The sequence below is a fragment of the Neofelis nebulosa genome, chromosome 12 (genome assembly GCF_028018385.1).
Source record: "Neofelis nebulosa isolate mNeoNeb1 chromosome 12, mNeoNeb1.pri, whole genome shotgun sequence".
Lineage (NCBI taxonomy): Eukaryota > Metazoa > Chordata > Mammalia > Carnivora > Felidae > Neofelis > Neofelis nebulosa.
Window position 1 is genome coordinate 84,673,057 of NC_080793.1, and position 14,172 is coordinate 84,687,228.

The 14,172-nt window shown below is 44.9% G+C and overlaps 1 protein-coding gene across 6 annotated transcripts in view; it reads left to right on the forward strand.

Moving 5' to 3' along the window:
- Nucleotides 1-14,172, forward strand: part of DOCK8 (dedicator of cytokinesis 8) — a 230,982-nt gene that overhangs the window by 78,390 nt on the left and 138,420 nt on the right. For all 6 annotated transcript variants that reach the window (XM_058693243.1, XM_058693244.1, XM_058693248.1 and 3 more), the window contains 2 exons: nt 3,123-3,246; nt 8,246-8,458. In XM_058693243.1, coding sequence (XP_058549226.1) covers nt 3,123-3,246; nt 8,246-8,458 — 337 coding nt within the window. The remainder of the gene's footprint in view (nt 1-3,122; nt 3,247-8,245; nt 8,459-14,172) is intronic.

Below are 14,172 nucleotides of genomic sequence, written 5' to 3' on the forward strand. Positions count from 1 at the left end.
GTCTTAATGCCTTCCGTCCTCCCAATCCTCAGGGCCGGTGCGTGTCTGGAATTACAGTGTATGTATTGTATATAAGGAACTTTTAATACTATTCAGTGACTCATTTTTGTAATGCCCATTTGTCAGTGTCTTTTGGGTTCATATAAAGGACTCCAGGAAACATTCTAACAAAACGGAGGAGAAAAAAAGAAGAGCAAGCATCCATTGGCATAAAATAGCAAAAGATCGATGGCCAAACAATTCTGACTTCTCCCAGATTTAAGCATCTTTAGGCGAAAATTGATTAGAACGTTTCCGGATCCAGCGTATGAACTTTTTATCACAAAATCTTAAAGCTGGGCAAGTATCTTAGAGTTCACCTCGTGTTTATGCCTCACCTGTGAAGAAACAGAGGCACTGGGAGAAGTGACTGAGGATGATGGGGGCAGATGCATGGCTGTAGTTGTGTGTGTGCGTGTGTGTGTTGTTACCTGTCAGTGAACACTCAGATAAGTGCACCTTAGGAGACAAGAAAGAAAGCTAAGGCAGATACGGTTCTGGTTGCCAAGGCACACAAGGTCTTAAGTTAGGCTGCTTCCTGATTTTTATTTCTGTGGCCTGAACAGGTGGCCTTATGAGGAGACATGTGACACTGAACCTTTGGCATCAGTTCTCTCTGGAGTGTATAAGTCCCAAGAAGGTCAAAGGGCAGATACCAAAGTGTGAAATTTGTGTTTTAATTCACTGTTCGTATTAGATTTTAGAATTACTTTTTTTAGTGTTTATTTATTTTTGAGAGAGAGACAGAGACAGAGCACAAATGGGGCAGGGGCAGAGAGAGAGAGAGAGAGAGAGAGAGAGAGAGAGAATCCAAAGTAGGCTCAAGGCTCTGAGCTGTCAGCACAGAGCCTGATGCGGGGCTTGAACCCACAAACCGTGAGATCATGACCAGAGCTGAAGCCGGACACTTAACCTATTGAGCCACCCAGGTGCCTCTAGTTAATTCCTTTGGGAATTTTTCCCCTTAAAATTGGATTCTGCAGGGAAAATAATCACAGATTCAGTGTGTTATAATTACAAGAGGCTTCTTAGGATGCCACTCCCTATTTACCACTATTTTGAGTTGGGTGCATTTTCCACAGGACATTATATTACAGGTAAGTTTTTCTTTGAACCCTGAGAGTAAAAAAAAAAAAAAAAATTGTGCACTGGTTACCCATCCAACACCCGCTTGGATATTCCTAAGTTTCTACTGATGAGAATAATTTGTAAGAAGCTAACAGGTTTATGAAATCCTATGTAAGGCTCTCTCTCTCTCTCAAAGATCTTCTGTTCACAGAAAGTAAATATTATAAAATAAATCTTGCTCACACATGTATCTGCTCTTCTCAACACTACCATTTGCACACTTAGAGCAACTGGAACCAAAATCATTTTCTTAAATATTTTAAGTACTTAGTACTTCTGGGGCATTGTTTGAAAGGGTCCCCCAGAAGACGTTTTGGGAATTGATGTCTATGAATAATATATTTTAAATTTCATTTATTTGGTTGGTGTTTAGGATTCCAAGCCAGAAATTATTCTGGATATTTCTCTTGAAATCTTTTCTAAATGTTTAGTCTTATTTCCTTATTCAGAGTGTACCTTACTCATTGACTTATTTTTTTTCAGTTCCCAATTTAGCCTGCTGGTCCCCCAGCCCTGTCAATACAGGTTGAGATCGGGGCAGTGCAAGGGGCCAATGCAAGGGGCCAATGCAAGGGGCAATGCAAGGGGCCAATGCAAGGGGCAATGCAAGGGGCCAATGCAAGGGGCCAATGCAAGGGGCAATGCAAGGGGCCAATGCAAGGGGCAATGCAAGGGGCCAGTGCAAGGGGCCAATGCAAGGGGCCAATGCAAGGGGCAATGCAAGGGGCCAATGCAAGGGGCAATGCAAGGGGCCAATGCAAGGGGCCAATGCAAGGGGCAATGCAAGAGACATTAATGATGACCATTTATAGTAAACTTTGACTTGAGTTCGTCACCATACCCATCTTGTGTGTCTTCTACACTATTCCTTGTCTCCTTTCACTCAAAACAAATTGCCTGTCTTTAGAGCACAATAAAATCGAAGGACAGAGCTGTTCTCCCAGCAGACAACACTGGGACCTCTCATTTTTTTCTTTAATTAACTTAATCAACTAAAATTTATTGACTACCAGCTCTGTGCATAACCCAACACTTCATCCCTCCCAGAGAGTTATAGACTCTGTATTTGGATCATTGCTGGTAGCTCTCCCACATTTCCTGCTTAATCTGTCTGCCGTTTGATTGGCCTAATAAATCTTAACTCATTTCATATCCTTTTACCAACCCGCTCAGGGGGGTTTCGAATAGTGTGAGAAATCAAACAAAATGGCGGCGTGGTTGTGCGGTTGACTTTGCAGCCTCTTTTCCAAGAAGACTCTGAGTCAGAAAAATGGGGAAAAGGCGTGCTGGTTTCTGTAGTTATTATTTGACAACTCCTATCTGTTGCCTTTTGCATGGTGACCTCGTTTCTTTCTCCAGTGACAGTGGTGGCCATTATATTTTAAACCCTTTTCATAGCTAGACATTTTTGAAACACAATCTTAATGGAGTGCATGGAGTGGAGATTGAGAATATTAGCAAAGATTTTTAGCATGTACGTCATTTATCTCTTCTTTTTCTTAACCATGTCCTGCCTTTTTCATTCATCATTAAGAACACTGATGGGGACATTAAACGTTTTCCTCTATTTTTATCTTCAAACGATCTTTATTTGCTGCTCTGCACATTGCTAGATTTATTCCAGCCTCTTAACACTGGGGTCATAGTTTAGCGTCAGCTTGTTGCCAAATGCCCCGCAGCTGAAATGACCACACCTCCGAAGTGGCATTTTCCCAGACCATTCCTGCCTTTAATAATGAGCCAGCCAGGAGGCAAGTCTGTCTCTCATTACAGCGCAGCTTTGTATTAGGCCTGGTGCATAATTAGATGTGAGGAATTACAATCGGTCTCTCTTTGCAAGATCTTTCAGTGCCGTGTGTACACTTAAGCCATTACTTTTGTTTTGAATCTAATATGTTTGCATCCCTCTCTTTCTCTCTCTCTCTCTCCAAATGATATAACAACAACCATAAAAGAAACCAAGGAAGTGCGGAGATTTGCAGCTTTAAAAAGACTGGATCCCGAAGGGATTTTCACAAGACACTTCAGAAACAGACGTTTGAGTCAGAATCCTTGGAGAACAGTGAACCCAGCGCACAGGTATTTTCTGTCAACAAACGTGGTTACCAGGTTACCGGTCTGATCTGCCCAGGGCATGCTGTTGATGTTTGAACTAGAAAAAAGGCTAGAGACTCAGAGAATGTCAGAGTGGGAGGGACTCTACCATCTGAGTCAGGGATTTCTGTTTTTCAAACCTGTTTGTAGCTACAGAAGTTGCTGTTCAAATGAGAACCCACAAGTTCAATAATGAAAATACATAAAAGCGGAGGGAGGGTGCCCACGGAGCCCACCCCTGTTACAATTCCTGAGGACACCCAGGGGCGTCCCTAAGGCAGGCTGCGTGCAGAATGAGTGAAAGCCAGACTGCCTGGGTTCTCTGTGGTTTTGCCGCATACTCACTCTGTTGCCCCAGACAGGATAATTTACCTCCCTGGGCTTCGGTTTCCTCCCCTGGGAAACAAGGATGATAACAAAGCCATCTTTCATATTGTAATTTTTACTTTTATCTCCTCGTTGCGTTAAATTTTTTTGAGTTCATTTTAAAACTAATTGTGTGTAAGTTATATCAGCTGTACATTACATTTCAGGATGGGAAAGGAAAAATTAGGAAATATTTACCTTAGAAAGGAGTGTTGGGTATGGGGACCCAATGGCATAAATGAAATAGCGCCTTAGGGGACATGCTCTCTGACCATCTCGGTCAACTGTTGTGTGATCTTGGAGGAGTCATGTTCTCACCCGAGTCTACTCAATGGGAAATGACGGTCTCTTCACTTGGTCTCTTCTCATTTTAAATCACAGCTCCCTGACTTTGACACTAGTTTAGGTTTGAGAATATTTGGACCCTTCGGGAAGAAACGGAAGCATCTGAACTAACTGGGCAAAGTAAATATTTGGAATCTGGAACAGTCTATTGAATGTATTTGAATAATTTCTCTAGAGAAGGACAGCCATAGTTGACTGGAAAGATCGAGAACTCAGGCAGGGATTCTGTGGAGGAATAGTTGAGCATATATATTTTGTGCATCTATTAAAATTATGGAGCAGTTGAAATCCTAGAAGAGAATTTTGAAAATATGTTCATGTTAAACCACAATCAAGAATCGAAATTTAGAACACTGATGGGGAATCAGAATTTTGAATTTGGTAGGAAAAAGATGCCTACAGAAACACAGAAGGCATTGTCTTTGGGTACTAGAACTCCTGTAACTTGTTAAAAAGTATTCTTTTCTCAATTTTACCCAGTTTCTCTAACAAGTACTTATTACTTATTTAAGGGAAGCTCACTGTCTTAGTCACTTTGGGCTGTGTAACAGACTACCATAGACTGGGGTAGCTAAAACACCAGACATTTGTTTCTTATAGTTCAGAGAGGGGGAAGTCCAAGATCAAGGTGCTGGCTGATTTGGTTCCTGACGAGAGCCCTCTTCCTGGTTTGCAGACACCTTTCGATGTATCTCCACACAGTGGAGACCAAGAGAGAGGAAACAAACTCTCCCGTGTCTTTTCTCAGAAGGGCACTGATCACATTCATTAAGGCCCCAGATTCAAGACCTCATCACCTCCCAAAGGTCCTACCTCCCAACTGGGACTTGCAATTTCAACATAAGAATTTTTCAGGGACACACACGTTCAAGTCCATAACGCTAATGACAATAACAGCTAGTCACTAACACATGGGGTCTTTTGACTATTCAATGAGTTAATTTGTGTGAAGCATTCAGGACAATACGAGCTCACACTTAGTGCCCCACACAGGCCAAGTAAAGAGTCACAAAAGAACAAAAAGTGTATAATTCCCCATGTGTGAGGTCCCCAGAGTAGTCAGATTCCTAGAGACAGAACATAGAGTGGCGGTTGCCAGGGGCTGTAGGAAGAGGAAGAAATGGAAATGACCGTTTAAGGGGACAGAGTTGCATCACAGATGGGTACAGGTGAAGAGTTCTGGAGACTGGTTGTACAAGAGTGTGACCGTCCTTCACCCTGCTGAGCTGTACGCTAAAAAATGATTAACATGGTAAATTTTATGTAGATTTAACACAGGTAAAAATTTTTTTAGAAAGCCAGTGCTCTATTCCAACTTTCATAGGTGCGAAAAACAAAGGGGAAGAAATTTGTCTGCATTTCTATTGGGGCGTTTTCTGAACTGGTATAGCTTTCAGCTTGGCTCTCATTATAAGCATCTCACCGTGCTGAATGACTAGACAGTTCTACAATACTACCTGGTTTTCAAACCACGTGGTCTCTACAGCCAAGCTCACTGCTTTATCTGAGCTCTACCTAGGAATCAGCCTTCAGTTCCAGTACTGAATATGGTGGGCTTCCTCAAGCATGGAATACCAGTGCTCTGTGGGGATTTTTAAGGGATTTTTCACTGGTAATTTTGACTAAATTCAATTTTTTTTTAAGTTTATTTATTTTGAGGGAGAGAGAGAGAATCCCAAGCAGGCTCCCCGCTGTCAGCACAGAGCTGGGCGCGGGGCTCGAACGCCTGAACCGTGAGATCACGACTGGAGCCGAAACCAAGAGTCGGACGCTTAACCGACTGAGCCACCCCGGTGCCCGGACCTTGTCTTGGTCACCTAAATTAGGCCTAGTCTTGGTCACCTATCAGATACGCCACCCCAGATATCTTAACAACAAAAAAATGTAACCGAGGGAATTGGTTAAACAGGTTTTGGAGGACCCGGAGAACCGAACAGGAAAATCGAAGTCCGACAGAAACTTTCGGTGCAGGAAGCAGGACGTCACCCTGGGGCTTGGGGCCTAGGGCAGCGGCTCTAAGCCTGGAGCTTCACTGCAATCCCCTGGAGGGCTTGTTTGAACTCTGATGGCTAGGCCCCACCCTGGAGTTTCTGATTCGCTAGTCTGGGCGGGTGGCACTCAATAATTCGATCTCTAATTAGCATTTCCCAGGAGGTCCAAGATCACATTCAAGAACTGGGGGGGTCTAGTGGGAAGAGTTTGGAGTTTCCAGAACCTAAAAACCCTGAAGAGTGGCATCGGAGCTGAGACTCAAATCCCTGGGGAGGGGGCGGGACCTAGCTGTGGGGAGTATTTCCGCATCTCGGAGGAAAAACCCCACAGGGTCAGGGAGTCTGGACTCTGACCTCTTAGACGTGGGACTGTCCACCTGGTGCTGTACCAACAAGGAGGTGAGATGAAGACGGTTCTCGAAGTGCCCAAAAAGGCCGAAAGCCAGAACCAACTGCCACTACCGGAAGTGTGAGGAAATGCAAGCAAAGAGGGAGGAGGGAGTCCCTTCTCCCTGCTCCAGCCGTCCCGTCTCCCTATAGCGCCCCCTCCTGGCGGAACCCAAAGGGAGCCGTGGCAAAGCCCAGCTGTGGCTTGCTGAGTGCCAGAGTATAAAATTTAAAGCTGAGGGAGGATAGGCAAATTACCAACACCCCCATGAAGCACCCTCGTTCAGCATACTAACTGCACTCAACTAAGTCCTCAGCTGGGTTGCGGAGTCAGGTTATGCAAAAGTTGTATGGTTTTCAGTATTAGACTAATACCGTGCAGAGATGCTCAGGCAGTGAGACAACCGGCAATGTCGTCCACGTCACTGCCATTCTTGGCACCTTCTGAGTGGAATGGTGAGGCCAGGTGCCTGAATTTACGTAGGTGCAACACATAACATGATGCAACTCCGTGGTACACATAGATTTCATAAAAATTAGATCATATTATACCTAATATTGTATGCCCTCCGTTGTCATATTAACAATACACCATACCGTGACCGTCTTTCTCTTCAACGAATACGTGTTTCTTGGGTTTTCTTTAAATGGTTACATACATTCCCTCGGATGCAAGGTCTAGAATCTCTGAATGCTTCTTCTTAGGGGGACATTCAGATTGTTTCTCTTATTTTGTCGCTATAAACAATGTTCCGGAGGTGCCCTCGTCCTCACAGTCCTTGCTGACTTGTCCAGTTTATGCCCTTAGAATACACTATGGACATCGTATATATTTCTTGACGTCCTTTTCAAGAAACTTGGTAAATTCACTTCCTTTTCCCAAGGCTCTCATAAAGTCTAAGCCAAAGAAGTGTCAATGATTACAGTACTGATATTGATTATTGCTAGCGCAGTTAGGTCAAATTCATGGTCGAGCAGAGCAGAATTTCTGTAAGGTCGATGGATGTCGCAAAAAGTATACATCGTAGACATTGTACAGTACCATGTCCGTTTTGTAGAACTTTAGGCTAACATTTTACCATTAACTTTACAGATGTTTGTAATAGTTCCATCTGCCTTCTTACCCCGTATCATTAATTACGGTTGTCAAGGCTGTGCCAAATCTTTGGCTGGGTTCGCAATTCCCCGTGACTGAAACGTTCCTAATGGAATAAAACACCTGCTTGTGAATTGCTTTACGACTTTTTTCAAACACACTGAAGCCAAAAGTGGACACTACTTGACTGGCAAATGCTCTCCTGCTTTTTGTTCTGGTTCCGGTCGCCGTAACTGTTACTAAAGCCCCGTCAAAGGGTGTTCCCACCCCCACGTCTCTGTCTTTGGAAGCATAATATCGAGTGTGGGAATTTATGTGAGGTTTAGTTTGGAAGGCTTCTCATACAACCTCTCATTTTCAGTTTCAAAAGCCAAGTTCTGGAGTTGAGATTAGGCCAGGATCCCTCTATGCCCCAGTCCAGCCCCCTTTCTATTATATGTTATGTCAGTTCTTTTCTGCTTGAGTGTGAGACCTCAGTGAGGTTCCCAAGAGACTTGGCTCCCACCTCCAGAAAAGAACATGGCCCCAGAACTAACAGGAACACTGTGCTGTGGTCAAACCTTTCCTCAAGGACCAGTGTATCCACATCCGATGAGTAAATTACCTGCTTCCAGGTGGGAAGGAGACGTTTCATTTTAGGATATTCCGACCAGGAGGCTAAGATGTGATTGCTTGGCTCAGAAGCCACCTGAGGCGTGACTCTGTAATCCCACGTTGGAGCAGGGGTCTGACATCCCAGATGCTTCCGGACTCACTTGAGACCCGCAGTCTCTCTCACGAGATGTGTCTTTTCTCGCAGGCACGGCCCCGCCACTTAAATGTGCTGTGTGACGTGTCCGGGAAAGGTCCCCTCACTGCGTGTGGCTTCGACCTCCGCAGCCTGCAGCCTGACCAGCGGCTGGAGAACCTCCTGCAGCACGTGAGTGCCGAGGACTTCGAGAAGCAGAATGAGGAGGCTCGGAGGACCAATCGGCAGGCAGAGCTCTTTGCCTTGTACCCAGCGGTGGACGAGGTGGGTGCGGCCATCTCCATGTGTGAACTGCAGTGGGGACACAGAGTCTCCAGGAAACTGCTGTTGTCCGTCATTACTCTATAGCACTGCCAGAAGGCCCAGCGGTATGATTTCTGGGCTGTTCTTTTTACTAGAACAGGCCTGTGGAAGAGCAAAACCAGTTATCGATCAAGCTTACAAATGAGGTTCCGACAATAGCAACCAGGATTTCCATAGCTCTTAACGAAACGCTTTCACTGATACCATCTCATTTAACCTTCAGAACATTTTACGGTCTGCATGCAGTAACCTCACGCAGTGAGTCAACCATTCAGTGATTTGGGGGATCTGTTTTGCCGTTAATCCATCAAGGCATGTTACTTAAACTTCGGTGTTCTTTTTTTTTAATGTTTATTTTATTTGTTTATTTTGAGAGAGAGCGCATGAGCAGGGGAGGGGCAGAGAGAGGGGACGGAGAGTCCCAAGTAGGCTTTGCACCGTCAGCTCGGGGTCCAATGTGGGGCTCAAACTCACAAACCGTGAGATTGTGACCTGAGCCGAAGTCAAGAGTCAGACATTTAACCGACTGAGCCACCCAGGCGCCCCTAAGCTTTGGTGTTCTTAAGTGTTTTGTTAAAATATTTTAAAAAATAAGGTCTGTAGGGCTGCCTGGGTGGCTCAGTCGGTTAAGCACCCGACTTGGGCTCAGGTCATGACCTCGCGGTCCGTGAGTTCGAGCCCCGCGTCGGGCTCTGTGCTGACAGCTCGGAGCCTGGAGCCTGCTTCGGGTTCTGTGTCTCCCTCTCTCTCTGCTTCTCCCCTGCTCATGCTCTGTCTCTGTTTCTCAAAACTAAATAAATGTTAAAAAAATTTTTTAAGAGAAAGAGAAGAAAGAAAGAAAGAAAGAAAAGAGAGAGAGAGAGAGAGAGAGAGAGAGAAAGAAAGAAGAAGAAGGAAAGAAAGAAAGAAAGAAAGAAAGAAAGAAAGAAAGAAAGAAAGAAAGAAAGAAAGAAAGAAAGAAAGAGGGCGCGCTGGGTGGCGCAGTCGGTTAAGCGTCCGACTTCAGCCAGGTCACGATCTCGCGGTCCGTGAGTTCGAGCCCCCGCGTCAGGCTCTGGGCTGATGGCTCGGAGCCTGGAGCCTGTTTCTGATTCTGTGTCTCCCTCTCTCTCTGCCCCTCCCCGTTCATGCTCTGTCTCTCTCTGTCCCAAAAATAAATAAAAAACGTTGAAAAAAAAATTTTTTAAAAAAAAAAGAAAGAAAGAAAGAATTTCTGTGAACAGCCTGAAGAGAATTGCTTTGAAAACATTCTGGCCAAAAGTGATCATAGCTGTGCTCTTAATGCATAGAACTTCAGAACCTTGATTGTCCACTCTTTATATATCAGAGCTGACCCAGAACAGTGTGATAATTTAGGCTTTACCTGTGGTCATCCCCAGGGGGGTGCTTCAGATGGGCTGAGAAATGACCGTCCTCCAAGCCTGTTTCAGCTCCTTATACTTTATATGAGGCTCTCAGTCTTTCCTCCGCATGCCAGAATGTCTGCTACTGGCTCGTGCCAAAACTGGCTACAGCAATATCTCCGTGGTCCAAATTTTATTCAAAGTTCTGTTGCAAAATATATGATTTGGGGGGCATTTTTGCCTAAAAGATACACTGTCCATCCATGCCTCTAAATGTTTTAAATTTAATTTTTGGATCAAGCAAGAAGACCATTAGGGAGCCTGGGTTCTTTTTTTTTTTTAATGTTTATTTATTTATTTTAAGAGTGAGAGAGAGAGAGAGTGCACACATGTGAGTGGAGGAGGGGCAGAGAGGGAGAGAATCTCAAGCAGGTTCCATGCTTAGCATGGAACCTGATGTGGGGCTTAATCCCATGAACCTTGAGATCATGACCTGAGCTGAAATTAAGAGTTGGTCCCTCAACTGAATGGTTCACCCAGGTGTCCCTAGGGAGCTTGATTCTTAAACCTTTTGAAGCCCCCACCCCTGGGTATTGTGACTGCTGACTTGCCCTTCTATGAGTTTACCAATGGTCAGCGGAAAGGACAGGAAAGCAGACATCTGTGATGAGATAGGATATTGTGTGTACTGTGCAAATATCATGGAGGACACTGACCTCATCCTACGCCTCAGTGAGGACCCGGAGGGAAAGTGTCTCTCAGGCCTTCAGACAGAGAAGAGTTCGCGTCCACTGGGGAAACGCAAACACAGGAGACATGTGCGTGTCTTCTCATTGGCTCTCCTGGATTCATTACTTAGGATCAAATTTCTGTTCATCACTACTAAATCTAGTGGCTTACTTATTGGTGTCCTGAATTATATTCAGCTTTCTTTCCTTCTTTTTTTAAGTTTACTTTTACTTTTTTTAATGTTTATTCATTTTTGAGAGAGAGAGAGAGAGAGAGAGCGTGCACGTGCACGCACATGAGCAGGGGAGGGGCAGAGAGAGAGGGAGACAGAGAATCTGAAGCAGGCTCCAGGATCTGAGCTGTCAGCACAGAGCCCGACATGGGGCTCAAACTCACAAACTGTGAGATCATGACCTGAACTGAAGTCAAATGCTCAACCGACTGAGCCACCCAAGCACCCCTTCTTTCTTTCCTTCTTATCTTTATTTCCCAACCCTCTTGGTTTTCTCATCTCTTGATTTATTTTCAGTGGCCTCAAATTCCTTTTCTGAATGAGGCAGATTACAAACAAAAATGAATGATGTGGGCAGCCTTATTGCCTCCGTTCTTGAGATTGCAAAGTAACAGTCAGAGAGGTAAAGTGACTTGTTCAAGATTCAACAGGCAGGTGAAATGACAGAATGGAGCTCCTAGCCCATTAACCCCAAATCTTATGTTTGCCTATTTATCGATCTACATATGGCTGCCTGGTAGATTAGCACACGTACCTGAAACCCCGAGATGATATCAGCAACCACATTCTATCTCATACCTTTTCAGTTTCTATGGGAAACTTTAAAACTTATTACCGGTGTTAAATATGACCTTCACATGCATTCTTTTTCCTCCAAGTTCCATGCTGGGGGTGCCAATATGTAAGAAAGAGTCCCAAAGTGGACATCAGGAGAGAGAAAACAATTTGAAAGGGGGGCGGGGAGAACATGTCCAGTGAGGCAGCAGCTCATTGGAGTGCCCTTCGTGGGATTACACGGGAGGGTGTCCAGTCCCACATTGAGTGCAAGAATGAGTTACAGACTGTGTTGAAGGCGCTTTGTTTTATGGTCTTTGAAACAATGCAGAAACTTGATTAGGACTGAGAGTTATGATCTAGCAGAGGCCCTAATGGGCCTGCTTTATTGAGTGGAGAGGAATGCTTTGTAATTAGTGTGCCAATTATTTGTAAATTGGTATGTCTACAGTGCTGGAGGGCCTCTAGACCAGCCTTTAATATTTTGAAGCTCATACACCCAGAGGTTGCATTTGCCCTTGTAATTTGCACTTTCTCCAAAGGTAGCCCTGTGGAAGAAAGGTAAATTTCTGGCTCCCATGAAGTAATCACACATGCTGATTTCTTTTGAAAGCACATTAATTAAACTATTTAATATTACCATTACTTTATTTCTTGGCGAGGAGAATTAGAAGAGAGGTGGACCGTTATATCCCAATTACGACTGAGCCTGCAGGAGAGGCAAAGGTAGAATGCAACCATTACGCTTCTTTTTTTTTTTAATGTTTATTTATTTTTGAGAGAGAGAGAGAGAGAGAGAGAGAGAGAGAGAGAGAGAGAGACGGAGCATGAGAAGGGAAGGGGCAGAGAAAGAGGGAGACAGAATCTGTCAGAATCAGGCTCCAGGCTCCAGGCTCTCAGCGCAAAGCCCAATGCAGGGCTTGAACTCATGAACCGTGAGATCATGAGCAGAACCAAAGTCCCACACTTAACTGACTGAGCCACCCAGGTGCCCCACAACCACTAAGCTTCTATGAGGCACGTTTGTTCCCTGATTCATTGTGGGTTCTGTAAAAGGTATCCTATGTGTTGGTCCCTAAAACCATGCCACTGTACTCTGAATCGCAGAAGAGTGTGCATTCAGACTCTTGAGGCTGCAAGTGACAGAGCCCAGTTAAAAACCAGTTAAGAAGAAAAGTAGTGGGGGGGCTCAGGTGATGAGATCACAGGCAGGCAGAGTTCGAGTCGGCCCCAGGATCCGTTGGGTCAGCTGATGGAAGAACATCTCTCATACGGTCTTTCTCTTTCTCTCTTACTGTCTCTCCCCCCATTTCTTTCTCTCTAAATACACACACACACACACACACACACACACACTCAGCAAGATAGAACAACAAACATCCTCTAAAGCTTCATATTTTCTCTTCTCCTCCTTTGCAAGCTAGTTCCTACTGCAGACAACTATAACACTTAAGAAATGCATGTAGGGGCGCCTGGGTGGCGCAGTCGGTTGGGCGGCCGACTTCAGCCAGGTCACGATCTCGCGGTCCGTGAGTTCGAGCCCCGCGTCAGGCTCTGGGCCGATGGCTCGGAGCCTGGAGCCTGTTTCCGATTCTGTGTCTCCCTCTCTCTCTGCCCCTCCCCCGTTCATGCTCTCTCTCTGTCCCAAAAAAATAAATAAAAAACGTTTAAAAAAAAAAAAAAAAAAGAAATGCATGCAGACTAGAAGAGACTTAGGAAAGACATCAATATGTGGACCTTGTTTAGATCGTGATTTAACAAACTAACTGCAAAACACACACACACCCAACAAAATGGATACATTTTGGGGAAAATTGGAACTGACTAAATATTCAGCAATGATAAGAAATTACTGTTAATTCTTAAGAGTCATAATGATTTTATAGCTCTGTGTTTTTCAAAGTCTTTATCTTGTAGAGATGTGTGCTGAAATATTTACAGAAGAAATGATATGATGTCTGGAGTCTTGCTTACAAGTAATCCAGTATTGAGTGTGGGGGTGGGAGGAGAAGGTAGTCAATGGGACTGTAGGTGAACCCAGGTTGCCCCTGAGTTGAGCTTGTGGAAACTTACATGACAGGTAAGGGAGGTTCACTACATTACTGTCTCCAATTTTGTGTATGCTCCCATTCTCCCAATGAAAAGCTTTTAGCCAAGGATCCCAAGGGTTGGAATCCAGACCAGAGAGGTAGCCTTAGAAGCCCATGAATATGTGTTGAGGTTCTTCTCCAATGGAGTGGGGTGGGAGGAGGCTTCGCTTTTCAGTGTGTCAGCTCTGATCACCCCACAAGTGCCAGCTTGTTCTGGAGGGAGTTGAACTCAGTGTGGACATCAAGCAGTGGCTGTCCCGAAACACGATCAGCAGTTCCAGCAGGCAAGGTGGCCATCTGATGAACCTGGGCTTGGGCCTCGAGGAACGGAGGTTAGGGTACAGCTGGTTTGCTACTTTGTTCCACCCATCTGGGTACAGATTTACCGAGGACATGATTCTCCTGCTGTATTTAAAAATGTTACCTGTCGCTGTGGGGTATTTGGTGGAAAGCTCCCATCATTTGTAGGCCAGGAGAATATAATCAGACACGACTCTTCTTTGGACCCTTGTGAGTTGCAGACCACCAGTATTTAAAGAGTCTACTGCAAGAGCAGGAATTCAAGTTTTCAGGGATTTGCACTGTTATCTTTGAATAGATGGATATAATTAAGATACTGTCGGGGTGCCTGGGTGGCTCAGTTGATTGGGCGTCCGACTTTGGCTCAGGTCAGGCTCTCGCCATCTGTGAGTTCGAGCCCCGGGTTGGGCTCTGTGCTGACAGCTC